Below are 15,012 nucleotides of genomic sequence, written 5' to 3' on the forward strand. Positions count from 1 at the left end.
CCCAGAAGCGTGTGTAGAAATGCCTGACCACATTTAGCCAAGATGCTATTCTCAAACTGAAGAAACAAGGAAAATAACTCGAACCAACTGAATTGATGTAGGTTTTCTTGCCCCACTAAAACTGATCTCCAGGTCCTTTTCCAGGTGAGTATTTTGAGGATGAGCCAGAACCAAACAAATTATACAACAGCCCATGTTTCCAGTACAGCCAAGGGAAGATTATCAGCTCTTTTACAGCCTCCCCATGTCTGTCCAAAACACCAAAATATGGCCACCCTGGGAAATCCTGGTGAACTTCTGATTGCTGTGAAGGTGTGTATTGGCTTTCAAACTTGTTTCTGTTTCAAATGCTATTTTAGCCCATTTCCTAGGAAAATCAAGCTTCCTGTGATGCTGTTGCCCATCACTGAAAGAACTGTTCAACCATTCTGTGCACTTCAGAGCTGGTGATCCCAAGGATAATTAAATTTCTGTCAGATAATTGCAGTGGATGAGACAGGAATAGGGACATAGGGCACACGTTCAGCAGCTTTATTAATAACTGATCACAGGCTGAGTTTATGTCAATAGTCCCTGAAAGCACAGAAGGATTTCACTGGTGTACAAGTCAATCAATGACTACTGAGTTGTTTTAACAGGACTACAGTTTCAACATCTAAACAAAACAAAGGTCCATCTCCCTCATTGTTACCGGTGTTATTGAAAAAAATTAAAAATAAATCTAGTAGTTACTCTGGATGGACAAGACAATCCAATCCATCAAAACACAAGAAAGATACAATAGCCATTATATTTATATTTGTCCCCATATTAATCTTATTATTCCACCAAAAATACAACTGTGCTGTTCATTGAAAGAATATTGCAACCTCACCAAAAAGGGACATTTTTGCAGAATGGTGTCCTTGGTGAGCATAAATACAAAGTTTGCTATTTTAATTTTATTCTTGCCTCCATTGTTCAACATCAAGTATTAAAAACAGCAACACTGAACCCTCAGTCTACGCAAGCAGAGTAACAGATCCCATCCAATACCCACAGAAAGGTTTTGTTGAATAAAATATGGAGTTTAAATTCGCTGGTTATTGCAGCATTAGGCCGCCCATTGCTGATAACGCACAGGTCTGAGTGAAAGGATTATGGGGTGAACACCATAAAATGAATCTGATTATGTTTGTTCATCCTTACATTCAGAGGCATTTTGTTTAATTTAAATCAAATAGATCCTAACTCAACAATGCATTAATTCCCATGTCAGACACTCAACACATTGGTATTATTTTAAGCTAGCTCTGCTTGGTGCCAGGAACTGGATACTGAATTCTAGTCAGAAGAAAAATGAGAAAAGACTTGAAGAGTGAGATGGATGAGAATGACCTTCCCATTCTTTAAGAACTTTTAGGAAAGGCATTAACTGTGACTTCACCAAAACTGATGTAACAAAAAAAAAAAATCTGGGATTATGGTTTCCAGGGGAAAGGAGAGAAAGTGTAAAGAAACTAAAAACCTTCTGTACCCCAGGATAGTAATGTGGTAGAAATCCAGTTTGTTGCATCTTTTGGATCTAAGTTTTACACAACACAGCTCACTGCCACAATAAGACCTTCACAGGCAGAGGGTGTCCCAACACAGAGGGGAAAAATACGCTCTTTAGAAAGAAATGCTTTTTAGGGCAGAATCTACAATATCTACAATTCTATAAGACTTGCTCCTTAAAAACCAATCCTCACATCATATTCCAGTCATGTGCTTTAGAAGTGGATATCCACTCAGACTTGGAATAGTGACAAATGAGTTAAAAAATGGACAATTTGAAATGGAAACACTTTGGAAATACATTATACAGCCTAGGACCCAAAGCTGATAAACCTTTGGATTGATTTGCTACTGGAGAGCTCGGACAGAAGCCCTCAGCGAGGGGTGAACAGATGACCACTAACAGATTCTGGAAAGGTCGCTCTAATAATTTATTTCCTGAAAAAAATTAAATAAAATGTTTCTAAATATATATATATTTTTAATATTTAAATAAAAAAGATTGAAGGTGAGTAGTAGAAAGGAAGGCAGCCCTTCTACCTGCTCTGGGGCTGCTGTATTTTGGATGGAGGGGCAGCTCCAGGAGGAAGAGGAAAGCGAGGAAGCTGCTGGTTCTCCCAGAGGAACTGAGCATCCTCTGCTTAGAAAAATCTTCGGGAAGATGGAGCACGGAGGGAGAGAGAAACAGAGGGAGCAAGCAGGCAGCTCACAGCAGAATGCAGCTTAGAAAAAGCTCCCTGGAGGGCCAGAAACTTCTTCACAGCAGTGAGCAGACCCAAGCCAGAGGAAGGCAAAGAAGACTGATGGATTTGTCATTCAGCACAGAAGACAGTGCAGTTTGACTGAGAATTAACTCAAAAATGGATGTCTCCAGCACTGGAAGAATAATTAGATGTCTGCAAATCGACACAGCAGCTCAGCAGAGGGTGGCACACAACAGCAGCTGCACCACAGCTTTTTGCCCCAGCCCCACAAGGAGTTTAGCCTCGGTCTTTTCCTTGCCTCGAATGGTGACAGAACTGAAAGCAGTCAATGGGTAAAACTGAATCGGTTTCAAAAAAGACTGAGGTGTTTCAATACCTAATTTAAAGGGGGCCCAGGCTAACACACCCGATAAGTCAGTGGTGCCACAGCAACATTATCTACTGCGAATCTTTCCACAAAGCTCATTAGCATTTTGTTAGTTTAATGAGCGGAAAACAACGCAGGCTTTAACCCTCTCCCTGGCACTCTGTTTGCTCCAGAAACTCAAGGACCGGGCTTCACTCCTGCCTTGATCCAAATGACATCACTCCAAAAATGTCCCTGCTGTCAGCCAGCTAAGATCACATTCAGCAGCCTTTGTGTGGAGATGGGCCAAGGAAGGAGAGTCAGCTATGCAGAATATTCTTCTGGTCTACTGGGGTGAAGATAAGAAATTTGCCTTTAGGTTCTGTTTTATTTCTTTAGTTTCCCAAAATAATGATGAGACACATGTAACATATCTTGACTATACAGTGCCATGAACTCCAATTACAGTGCACTATAAAATAATGTTATGTGCCTATTCCTGTACTACAATTTCAGAAGTTTTCTTCTAGGAACCACAAAACTGCCTGGAGTAAGCAGAAAATTCAACTTGGGAACACCGTGCCTGGGCTTAGGCTCCCAATAGCAGAGAAACAGACTCACAAGTAACAGCTACAGCCAAAGGATTGAGACCAAACCACTGCCACGGAGACCCTGAAATTACCACTGGGAACGGAATTCCAACTTTTCAAACACGTTATGAACAACGAATCAACCAGCAGGTGCTTGCAAGGAGAAGAGAGACAAGCAGCATTGAAGGACTTCAAGGTTCTGGGCTTCATGCACAAGTAGAGCTCTGTTATTGTGGGACTGTTGTGGTCATTGTCTGTCTGTCTGTCCCCTGCCTGCAGTAACTTCTCAGGCTGACTCCATCTGTCCACGGGGCTGTTTTACATCCATCATCTTTCTCTCTCTTATATTCACCTCTTATTCCCTCAGCAAAGTCCCAGGGCTTTTTTTCCTCCAGGTCAGCCTCAAGCACAGCCAGCTCCTTTTCCATTAAAACCCCTTAAATCTACTTATAGCAGAACAAATATAGAAGCACTTCAATGCACAGTGTTTTGTTTTCCTAGATAATGGGTAAAATAGGATGAAATTAAGGTTGTGTTTATTCTGGTGATTGATGATATTAGAAATACCTGGTCATCACCTAAAACAAGTACTATAATGTCAAGAAATTCACAACCGATGGTAAACATAAAACCAAACACTCTGGATTTGGAGAAGTAGAATGAGGGCTTTTGGAGTAGCCTCAAATCTGTACTGTAATGATACAATAACCATAATTGGCCCCAATGCACATAAAACCTGATTTTAGAGACATTAGATTCTTCACTTTATTTTTTTTATTTCTCCCTATTCTTTCATTTTCACTTTCCAGCTAATAATAGCTTCTATTACTACCAGTCATTTGGAACAAAGAGAAAACCTATCTCAAGAAGTACAGCTCTTACAGCTCTTTAAATCTCCCTTAAATTACAGTCGATCATTCCAATTCCATATTTACAGTAAGCACTGCCATTCCAGGGAGAGCAGAGCACACAGCAGCACTGAAATCCCTGCTGCAAAGACAAAACTACTCAGTCTTAACCCAGCCCTTCATTTCCTCCCCACTCCTAATTTGTTTCCTTGAACCTCTGTGTTAACTGCGACTGAGCTTAGAGCCGACACAGAACACCAGCCCACAAAGATTCCCCACAGGAAAGGAATTAGAATTGTTTCCCAAGTCCTGACCTGCAGACTGGACTGTACTCCACAGTGGTGATGCTCTGCTGGAAGCAAAACCTGCCTAGCAGGTCCACCCCTTATTTTCACTCTGATTGATCCTTTGAGTACCTAAACACTACACAAACTACAGCTACAAACCCAGCGGGGAATGGAGTGAATGGGAACATAACGGGAAAGATGAATAGGGTTGGGGAAATAAACAAACTTATTTAAGACTGGAAGTGAAAGGCCAAACTGCCTCAAAATAGGATGGTTTTGGAAGTCAAGTTCAGGATGAATTTGCAACAGCCACGTGAATAGGAACTTCCACCTTCCTGTATTCCAATTCAGTGGAATTTGGATTTGATCTAGCAAAGACTTTACAGTTGGTGTTTGTGCTTTATAATGGGTACAGTGAGGTGGAGTGTTAAAGTCGGCAAAAATCAGGACATGAAGACAGATTAGCAGAGCAAATGGACTGTCCTGCTAAGTGCATCCCACAAACCTGAAAAACCTTCCTTTTCTCGTAGCTGTCTCTGGTTTTTGATATATTGACAAGTAGGTGTGAAAGATCCAAAGCTAGAGGCTTCCCTGAGCAGTGGAACAGCTCACTCTGTTCCTGATGCAATCCCCACCTATGGAATCTCAGCTTTTGTCTTAAAACCATTCAGCACAGAGTTGCACTTCCCTTACTGCAGCCCTTTACCAGAGGTGCCCAAGAATTACCGTGTCTTATTCAACACTTGGACCAAATGAAGGTCAACACCTCACCCACAGACACAAGCAACTTGCTGGCACCCCAGTGCAAATTTCCCAAGCAGCTCTTGCTGCTTCTGGTACAGTTTTGTTTGTAAAGTGTTGATTAAGGGTAAAAATTTTAACAGTATAGGAATTTGGTGTAGCCAGGGTAGAGTTGCACCTCTCTCATGCTCTTAATGTCCAGGTCAGGGAGTTTCTGCTGCTCCCTTTCAACTCCCATCCCTGAGTTCCCTTCTTGCAGAAACCAATGCACAGGAGGAAATCCAGAAAGGTGGGAGTGATGAGAGCATCCTATTTTAGCACTGGGGCTTCACCACTCTTTCCATTTCACTTCCCTGTCTGTTCCACTTACAGCACAGCTCTGACATCTCTCAAAGTGCTTTACAATGGCAGAAGAATTCCTTGTGTGCTACAGATGGAAAGTTTGAGACTTGGATTTTATGTGCCCTGTGCTGGGGAAGCCTGGTGTATCTGGTGGCCTACAGGACATCAGTCAAACAAGTCTTGCTGTACGGATTTTAAACAGGAACTGTAATCTTTCTGTGCCCCACTCAACCTACAAATAAACTGAGAAATATCAGTTACCAGTTTCATGGAACCAGGTCCAAAGACGTGATATAAGGACAGGCTGAGCTGTGAACCTCCTGTGTAAACTAAACCTGGCCCCATCCACCTTAAGACACAAGTCCTTATTCAGGGTAATAAATTCTCAATCTGCTGAAACCAGCATTTGTTGATCTGTCTTCAGCTCCAAATTACCTGCAATTCTTGGGTTACCTACATTACTTTATTACACAAGGAGACATAGGCTTATAACCCCTACAGCAACAAAAAAAATACCAAAGGAAGCCAAATGAAAGGTTGGGTCCAATACATTTTATGACAAAGTTCTCCCTGAAATTAAGGGGGGGTGGAATTTCATCTCTGCACTCAAAGATGACCAGAGGGAAGCATTTACCTTTCTGAAATGGTGCTGAGAGTCTTGCATGGTGCCTATTTCTGATTCTCACTGCAAGGCCATGCTACCTGGACCACATTAGCAAGGCTATGGAGACAAAATTAAAGTAGCCAGAAGGAACAGATCTCTGTGTTTCTACACCTCACAGGATATGCATATTTTAAATGGAAAGGCAGCTTTAGCTCAGCTTTTAATATATTTCTTCTTATGAAGCGGTATCTTGTACTAGAGCAAATACTCTTTCAGCTCAAGTTGCTAAGAACCCTAAATTCTGTTAAAAACCCCAGACCTCTGTAAAAACCTTGTTTCATTGTCAAAAATTGTTTTGGTTGTAGTTAATTTCAGCCCTTGAAATGCCAAGACAAACAGTCTGTCATTGAATTTCACTCATGTCAAATGCTATACTTCAAACTTGATGGAGAAAAATCTTAAATTAACAACCTTTGTCCTTGTTTTTTTCCTCATTATTTCTCATCTATATAAACAGTGTTGGGGAAAAAAATCAACTGCTCTTAAGGGTTTGTAAGTGATTGATTCCTAGATTTCTAGTGCAGCAACAACTCTGCCCAATGCTAATGTTAGAAGAGAGTTTATCGATAGAATACTGAAGCAACTTAGAGTATAAGCACTGGAAAATGCTGCTGTGGTCCTTTCTTAATTTCAGACCGCAGAGATGCAAGAATAAACCAATAGTTCCAGTGCCTGACTACCCCACAGAACCACAGGTCCTGCCTGGGAGTGTGTGTGTGTAACTGTGTAACTACACCTTGCCTAGACAAAGGGAAAATGAAACATTTTTTTCTTCCCCAAGAATAATTTTTTTTAAAAATCACAAACTAATATTTGGAGGGAAGTAGAAACCCCCTCCTCCCTCCTTAGAGGCATTTAAAGCTGACTTAACAAAACACTAGCAGGGATTCTATAAACTGCATTATCCTTATGCTTCACTCACTTCAGTTCTCAACATGTAGAACTCCATTACTTCCACAGAGATAACTAACAGGGCATTCAGCAATTATGTGACAATTGGAAAAGCTTACTGAAAATTAATAGTAAAGCAAGAGTACCTATTAATGATAGCACAACACAGCAATTTTTCATCTTCTTATCAATAACAGCCCAGACATGCACTGACTGCACATTGCAATTTGTTGTTTTGTTCCATATTGCCAACAGAAGGTAAACCTGGCTTTAAAAATTAATGTATTTATATAGGAGCAAGTTAGCACCTTAACCTGACTCAATAGCATTCTTCCTTACTGCTTAATATAACCAAACATGCAAAATATTTTAGGAAATATGTATATGCTATTGCTGCATGCATACTGGCACCCCATCTATTAATAATCTAGAAACTTGTTACAAAAATACATCTATGCTGTCTTAAAAGTACTAAACATGAACTTCTGACTGAACAATGTTAGATACAGCATTAAAAGAATCACCTAACACTGCCTTCAGAAATTCAGACACTCTGTCATAATCTCCTCAAATTTGTGAAGTTTCACATGGATTTCATCCTAATTTATGCGTCTTTCAGAAGTAGGTAAGTAGACAGCACACTTTGGTATTTCAAAGGCAAGACAGCATTTGAAGTTCAATCTATTAAAATAAAAAGCACTTCTCCCTTCACTGAAATGCAGTGCCAAAGTATTTCCCATCTAACACCTCTGATTTTATTAAAAATTAAGATTGCCCCATCAGGGAGGGTTTGATGGCAGCATTTCTGGCTTGCTAAAATGCTGCTGTATTGCAACACTGAAATCCAAGATTTTTTTTTTCTTGGCTGAAATGCTGAGCTTTCCCTGTAGTATTAATATTATCCACATTGATTTTTGGTTAAAGGAGGAAAGAAAAAGCCAAGAATCAGTAATACCAATACCTCACTTCTAAACCTACTCATCAGATTCCAGGAAGCCACCAGTCCCTCCAAACTCTGGCCAGAGAACAAAGAATAGCAGAGACTTGCATTCAATGCATTACCACCAACATCAAAAATTCCTTAATTTACAATAAACTGTAATTTTAACCAGATGTTCTGGTAAGAGCACGCCAAAATGCATTTACACAACTTTTTAGCAGCAGGTTAGCATTAAACAGTACACCTAAAACGCCTCAAAAAGCTCACACACTGTCATTTTGCTTTACTTTATTATTCAAACTAACTGATACAAGCTATAAAACTAATTGACTCCAAAACCTTGTTGGTTTGTATCTAATGAATGCAGAAAAAAATGAATCCTCCTGGGTGAGCTGAGTGCCACATCCACCTGAGAACCTGCAGTGGCTATTTGTGATTTTTGTTTGATTCAAGGCAGCAACTCTGCTTCATTTAGTCAGCCTTCACTCACAGCAAGCAACTTCCCAACATCATCCATAAAACATTGCAGAACAAACCCCATCTCTGATGGTACAAATTCCAATTGATCCCTTTGATAGCTCTTAAAAATTAAAAAAAAAAAAAAGGAAGAAAAAGGGAGGGTGTGAGTGAGAGCGGTTGTAGGTGAGAGGAAGGAGTTTTTATTTAGTTCTCTTCTGCTCAGCAACTTTGTAATCCATTTGCTGCTCTCCTTTCCCATCTCTCACCCCTGCGCGCTGTTCAGTTGGAAACTGGGCTGCAAGAATGTGAAGAATGTAAACAGCCTTTTATTGTCCAAAAGGATGGGAGTGTGAAAGAAATGTGCGCCTTATCGCAGGGCTGCAGCTCGCTACTTCATTGCTATGATAAAGTGCTGGAGCAAAAAACATTACACGACAAGCACAATCCAAAACTGGATTAGAATTTGACATAAGCTTCCTCAAAAACTAATCAATCACCTCACGCTGTAATACTAGACTCCAGTTCTTAAGGAGGGTGTTTAATCCCTTCAAGGTTTATTACACACTCCCTATTGACTACTTCGTGACAAACTTTCGCGTCCAAAGCAGCTGGGGAAGAGAGGCATAACTTTTGCAGCAGAGGTATTTACGAGAGCAACACCAAAACTCCCCCCGAAACAGCAAGTGCAGTTAAAAATCTTTTCGAAATAAAAGTGAAGGTGGCCAAACTCTTTTGCAAATACATTTTTTTCTCTTTGTGACCTCTCCCGCCTCATGAACACGAGCATCGATCCATTTGTTTCCTACCAGCGCCCCACGGCCGCGGCACTGGGCGGGCGCGGGAGAAGTTGAGCTCCTCGCCCGTCTCCAGCCGCGCACCTCGCTTTGCCTCCCTCCCTCCCGAGCTCCGGATTTCGCAGTCTGCATCTCACCTTGCCGCCACGTCAGTCCCCGCATTCCCCCACCGCATGCAGAGGAATATTCAGCAAAACACCGGCGTGTCCCACAGTTTCTGACAAAAATTCAGGAAACACCTGGGGCGCGCTGCAGCAAGCCGAAGCTAACGGGGCAGCTTCCCGGGCGCAGGTGACTCTACCTGCACACCCAGCTATGTCTTGCACGCGAAAAAAAGGCGCTTGAGGCCAGCAGAAAACTTTCCCGGAGCAGTCTGGGCGATGCTCAGCACACACACACACACAGCCCTTCCATCCCTATTTTCCAGCTCCGCGGCGGCTCCCGGCGCATCCCGGCCCCCGGGGCTGCGCCGTGCTGGGGCACGCCGGAGTCCCGCATCCCCACACGGGGCGAACAGAAACAAACCCCTTCATTAACATAAAATAAAAAAAAAATTAAAAATTAAAAAGAAATAAAAAAGAGAAAGAAGGAAAAAGAAAGAGAAAACCAAGAATATGTTAGGGGCTGCGGGAGGCAGGTTTGGGGGTCGGCTCGGAACCCGGCTCCAGAGGGGACCGCGCCCGCCGCGCTCCCCGGAGCAGGGCATCGGTGTCCCCAAGCCCCCCGTGAGAGTTCGGTGGCCGCGGGGACGGAGACTTACGAGCTGGAGGACGCCCTGGACCACGACGAGGGGCAGGGGCTGCAGGGGCACCATCCTGGCTGCCGGTCTAGGCGGCGACTCCCCCGGCGCGGGTCTCGCTCATCGCCGCTCCGGGAGGAGGACGGGGGGCAGGACCGAGCGCAGGGACACGCCGCCCGCTGTCCCCGCTCACGGGGCGCTGCCAGGCAGCGGCCAGACCCCGGCACTGCCGCGGCGCTCGGCTCGGCGCCGCTCGGCTCCGCGGGCGGCCATGGCGGGCGGGAGGCGGGCTGAGGCGGGCGGGAGGCGGCGGCGCTGCCCGGCTCCCCCCGCGGGGCACGGCGGAGCCCCCTCACAGCCCGCGGCCGGGCCCCGCCGCTCCGCGCTGCACGGACCCGCCCGGGCCGCGGCTGAGGGGAGCGGGGCCGGGGGCGGCGCGTCCCCGCCGGGCGCTGAGGGGACCCCGCTGCCCCGGGCGGGGCGGCCCGGCCCTCACGGCAAGTTTAAAGAGGCGGCGGCCCCTCCTCCGCCCGCGGCCGCCCAGCCGAGCCTGGCTGCGCCTCTGGGAGCCGCTCTGGGCTGCTCGGCCTCGCCGCTGAATGGAAACAGAGACAGGTGAAGAGACTCGACGGCCATCCCCCGGTCCCGGCTTTATAGGGCACTCCTGTCACAGCTCCTTTCTTTGGGGGGATCTGCCCCCCCGGCGCCCGCAGCCGGCTGGGCAGCCACGGTGTTTGTGGGGAAACCCGACGCGTTTCTGCTTCCCAGCTGTGGGCAGACACGGTGGCACGGCCCGGAGACGCTCAGACTGTCCCGGGGACACTGAACCTGTGCCGGGGCACTGAGCCCGCCCTGGGGACACCTCACGCCTGTCACCTGGGCCGGTGTGCGCTCAGGCACGGGGCCGTGTTCGAGTGGGCTCCTTGTGCAGGGCCGAGGGGTCTGGTAATGGTGTCCGGGCTTGCGGGGAGCCCCGGGGGCTGCAGGACCCATCTCCAAAGAAACCACTGGGGTCAGATCCATTTAATGACATAATTTAATGAATACTCGGCAGACCCATTGTTGAGATAGCCGTGAGCAGGCTGAAGCAGTTGTCCCTGTGTTTTTGAGCTGCAGGAGTGACAGCCCTGTAAGGTGGCAACCTCGGAAGGGGAAATCAAGTTTTGGGTACAGGAGGCTGGATTGAACGGTGACCACAGCCAGGTGTGGCACACGTACCACACATGGAGCCTGGGCTGAAGCAGTGCCACCACAGCAGGTACACCCGTGTCAGGTGTGGCAGTGCCACCACAGCAGGTACACCTGTGTCAGGTGTGGCAGTGCCACCACAGCCAGTACACCTGTGTCAGGTCTGGCAGTGCCACCACAGCAGGTACACCCGTGTCAGGTGTGGCGGTACCACCACAGCAGGTACACCTGTGTCAGGTCTGGCAGTGCCACCACAGCAGGTACACCCGTGTCAGGTGTGGCGGTACCACCACAGCGGGTACACCTGTGTCAGGTCTGGCAGTGCCACCACAGCCGGTACACCCGTGTCAGGTGTGGCGGTACCACCACAGCGGGTACACCTGTGTCAGGTCTGGCAGTGCCACCACAGCCGGTACACCTGTGTCAGGTCTGGCAGTGCCACCACAGCCAGTACACCTGTGTCAGGTCTGGCAGTACCACCACAGCGGGTACACCTGTGTCAGGTCTGGCAGTGCCACCACAGCAGGTACACCCGTGTCAGGTGTGGCGGTACCACCACAGCGGGTACACCTGTGTCAGGTCTGGTAGTGCCTGTGTTTGCTCATCGGTAATTCCAGGATGTGATATGTGAGCTCTCTGCCACCGGGCTGAAGTGCAAGTAGTGGTTTCAGTTTCCAAAGCCTGCCTGCCATTTGCAGGTTACTTTCCTCTTAATTCTCGGCCTCATCTTCTTACTAGGTCTTTGTTCAGGTTACATTTTGACAACCCATGTATGTTCAACTGCTAAAATCCTTGCCAGTCGAAACAGCTTTGCAATTCCTCTTGTGGCACTTGAGAGCAGTCGTGATTTTACCAGACAGGGATTGTGGTTGTTTGGTTACATCCCACTGGTTCTCTTCCTAGCTCTGCTGCAAGGTGTCTTGTAAAAAGGATCGTGTGGATGTCATTGAGCCATAAGTCACAATCACTCATTTGAGTTTAGACAAAATGCTTTATCTATAGCAAAAGAATCTACTTATAAGGGAACAAATTAAAATGAGTTCATTTGCAGTAGATGCAAAGGTTCAGAGAAAACTGAAATTGTGATGGTCACCAAGTCAATGAATAGTAATGTTATTCATGTAGTTACTTTTTGTCGCAGTATTCAAAAGTTCTTTTTCATAGCACCATAGACTCTCAGAATGATTTGTGTTGGAAGGGGCCTTAAAGTTCATCTTGCTCCATCCTCTGCCTTGGGCATGGACCCTTCCCACTATCCCAGGTTGCTCCAAGCCCCATCCAGCCTGGCCTTGACACTTCCAGGGAAGGGGCAGCCACAGCTTCTCTGGGCAACCTCTGCCAGGGTTTCATCACCCTCACAAGGAAGAATTTCTTCCTAATCTCTAATTCTTCTTTCTGTCAATTTGAAGTAATTCCCCCTTGTCCTGTCACTGCATCCCTTGTCCCCAGTCCCCCTCCAGCTCTCTTGGAGCCCCTTTAGGCCCTGGCAGGGGCTCTGAGGTCTCCCCAGAGCCTTCTCCAGGCCACACCCTCAGCTCTCCCAGCCTGGCTCCAGGGCAGTTCTCAGAGCATCTTTGTGACCTTCTCTGGACTTGCTCCAACAGTTCCATGTCCTTTGTACCTTGGGACCACAGAGCTGATGTGGCACTGCAGGTGAGGTGTCACCAGAGTGACAGGGGGCAGGATCCCCTCGCTGCCCACGCTGCTTTTGAGACAGCCCAGGACAAGGGAGAATTTCTGGACTGCCAAAGCTCATTTCTGGTTCGTGTTGAGCTTTACATCAACCTTCTCCTTGGGGATGCTTTCGATCCTTTCTCCTCCCACTCTGCACTTATGCTTGGGATTGCCCCGAGGTTATTTTAGTACCACCGTTTGTTATCCCGTTTAATACAGGACGATCAGAATAAAATATGTTAGGATTTACCCACATTAGGATTTAAATCCAAAAAGTTGCGCGGATGGAAAACAGTCAAAGGCTGCCATGCGTGTGTTTAATACTGACAAACGCTAATTTCGGCGGTGCCCAAATTGCATTTTTTGCGCTCAATCGGAGCCCTGTGGCGAATGGACACATCTCGGGCTCCCTCTGCCGCCCGCGGGCGGTACCGCGGCCCCGCTCGGGGCCAGGCGCTCCGGGCAGCGGCTCCGGACGCTCCTAAGCCTTTAGTCACAATTGGGAGGCTAAATTCGGATGGAGTATTTAGACAGACCTCGTCTGTACTGAAAAAAAAAAAAAATCTCCTCTCTATAAATTCATGAAAATCTGAATTTCTATAATTGGCTTTTAATGGAACGATAGTGTTGAAACTAAAGTACTGCAGTTCTATCCTATTAAATACAGAGTTGATTCAAATGACATTAATTTTGTCACACAAGCTATGAGAAACCAGGCTGAAATCATACTTTTCCCAGGTTAAGTAGCAGTAAATAATTGTAAAGTGCTTTTACAATTATTTTATTGTATTTATTGTATTTATTATTTGTATTTATTATTTATTATTTACATTTCAAGCAAAATTTGAAGATGAGAAGCCTCATGCACAATAATTATTGTTATTCACATTACTTGCCAGAAAAGTCACAGTAGTTCTGGTTAAGAGGAGAATGGAAGGCCTGTGCTTTGCATTCCCTTGCTTTGCCATGTTAGCATGATCTTCAAACATCATTTAAATGGGGGTGGGCAAATTTTCTGGTCTAATTTTAAGGTACAATAACAAATCATTGGTTCATCGCAGGAAATAAAGGTTGTATACTGCAGAAAGCAATCCTAATCTCTTTAGAAATGGATTGATGAGCCAGCTGTGGAAAAAATAAACGAAAAGCACAGGATCCTGTTAAACTATCTTGGCTCTACAAGACAGTGGAGAATACCTGATTAACACATGATCTCTAATGCTTATGCAAAAAGTCAGTAGTGATTTTTATTCCTCTATCAAGTGATTTGTCTGCACAAACAACTTTGATGCTTGTAGTTAGCATCAAACCTTCCATTTTCAACTTCAAGTTTCAAATCTCATTCCTCTGAGTTAACTTAAGGCATTGGCATCAACTTTTCCTTCTCTTAGTCCTAAGACTCCTCACTCTGTTTCCAGCTACTGGGACCAGTGGACTGGAAAGAGCTGCCTGTGTCATTCAGTCCATCTCCCTTAACTGCAGACAGTGAAATGTGGGGGTTTTTTTGAACTCTTCAAGATCTGCCTTTAAATTAGCTAGTTAAGAGTAGGGGAGTTTCACGCTCCAAAAATTCACACCTCTGGCATTTGAAAACCTCTTCCTAATCTCTGATTTTCAAATTTACTGTATTTGATAGCTGGATCAATTTACAGTCAACTGCTTTATGTTAATGAGCTCTTCTTCCTAATTATAATGTGCAGCCCAAAAATTTTATAAGGTTCAGATTCCCTCTCAAATTTTATGAATCATGTGAGCCAGGCAGTCTCAGTGAGTGCAATAGCACTCCTTTTCCTGTATTAGTCTAGTAAAACTTTTCTTTAGTCTGTTCCCATTAGAATAATTTTTTTTTTTTAATGTGGGTGAGCATTCAAATTTAGATGCTGGAGTCTTGTGGAACATCATTAATGCCTAATTTATCTCTGTTAAAAAGAGAGTCTTTGATACACAATGTGACAGTATTTTCCTTGTCTAGAATGCATCCCCATTATATTTTCTCTGGATTGTTCCAGAGAAAGATCCAGATCCAATCCAGATCCCTCACACTGCGGAGTGCCTGCTGCTTCTGTGTGAGCAGCATATTTCAATAGCAAGGTCCTACCTTGCTGGAATTGCTAATTAATATATTGAATAAAAAATTAATTTACTGAATACCAGTGGTCCCAAAGATCAGTCTTTGAGGAACCCTATCAGTTATTTCCTCCCAGACCTTGAACAGTCTGCTAAACCATACCTTACCCTGTTCACAACTTTTTCCTGATCCCCATCTCCA

General features: G+C 45.1%; 1 protein-coding gene across 1 annotated transcript in view; it reads right to left on the reverse strand.

Annotated features, from left to right (window-relative positions):
- Window positions 1–11,013, reverse strand: part of NXPH2 (neurexophilin 2) — a 37,649-nt gene extending 26,636 nt beyond the window's left edge. Inside the window, exon 1 of the mRNA XM_063400996.1 lies at window positions 9,903–11,013. Within this exon, the coding sequence (XP_063257066.1) occupies window positions 9,903–9,956 (54 nt within the window). The 5' untranslated portion in view covers window positions 9,957–11,013. The remainder of the gene's footprint in view (window positions 1–9,902) is intronic.
- Between the last annotated feature and the right edge of the window lie 3,999 nt (window positions 11,014–15,012).

This window comes from Prinia subflava, chromosome 6, assembly GCF_021018805.1.
Source record: "Prinia subflava isolate CZ2003 ecotype Zambia chromosome 6, Cam_Psub_1.2, whole genome shotgun sequence".
In the NCBI taxonomy this organism is placed as follows: Eukaryota; Metazoa; Chordata; class Aves; order Passeriformes; family Cisticolidae; genus Prinia; species Prinia subflava.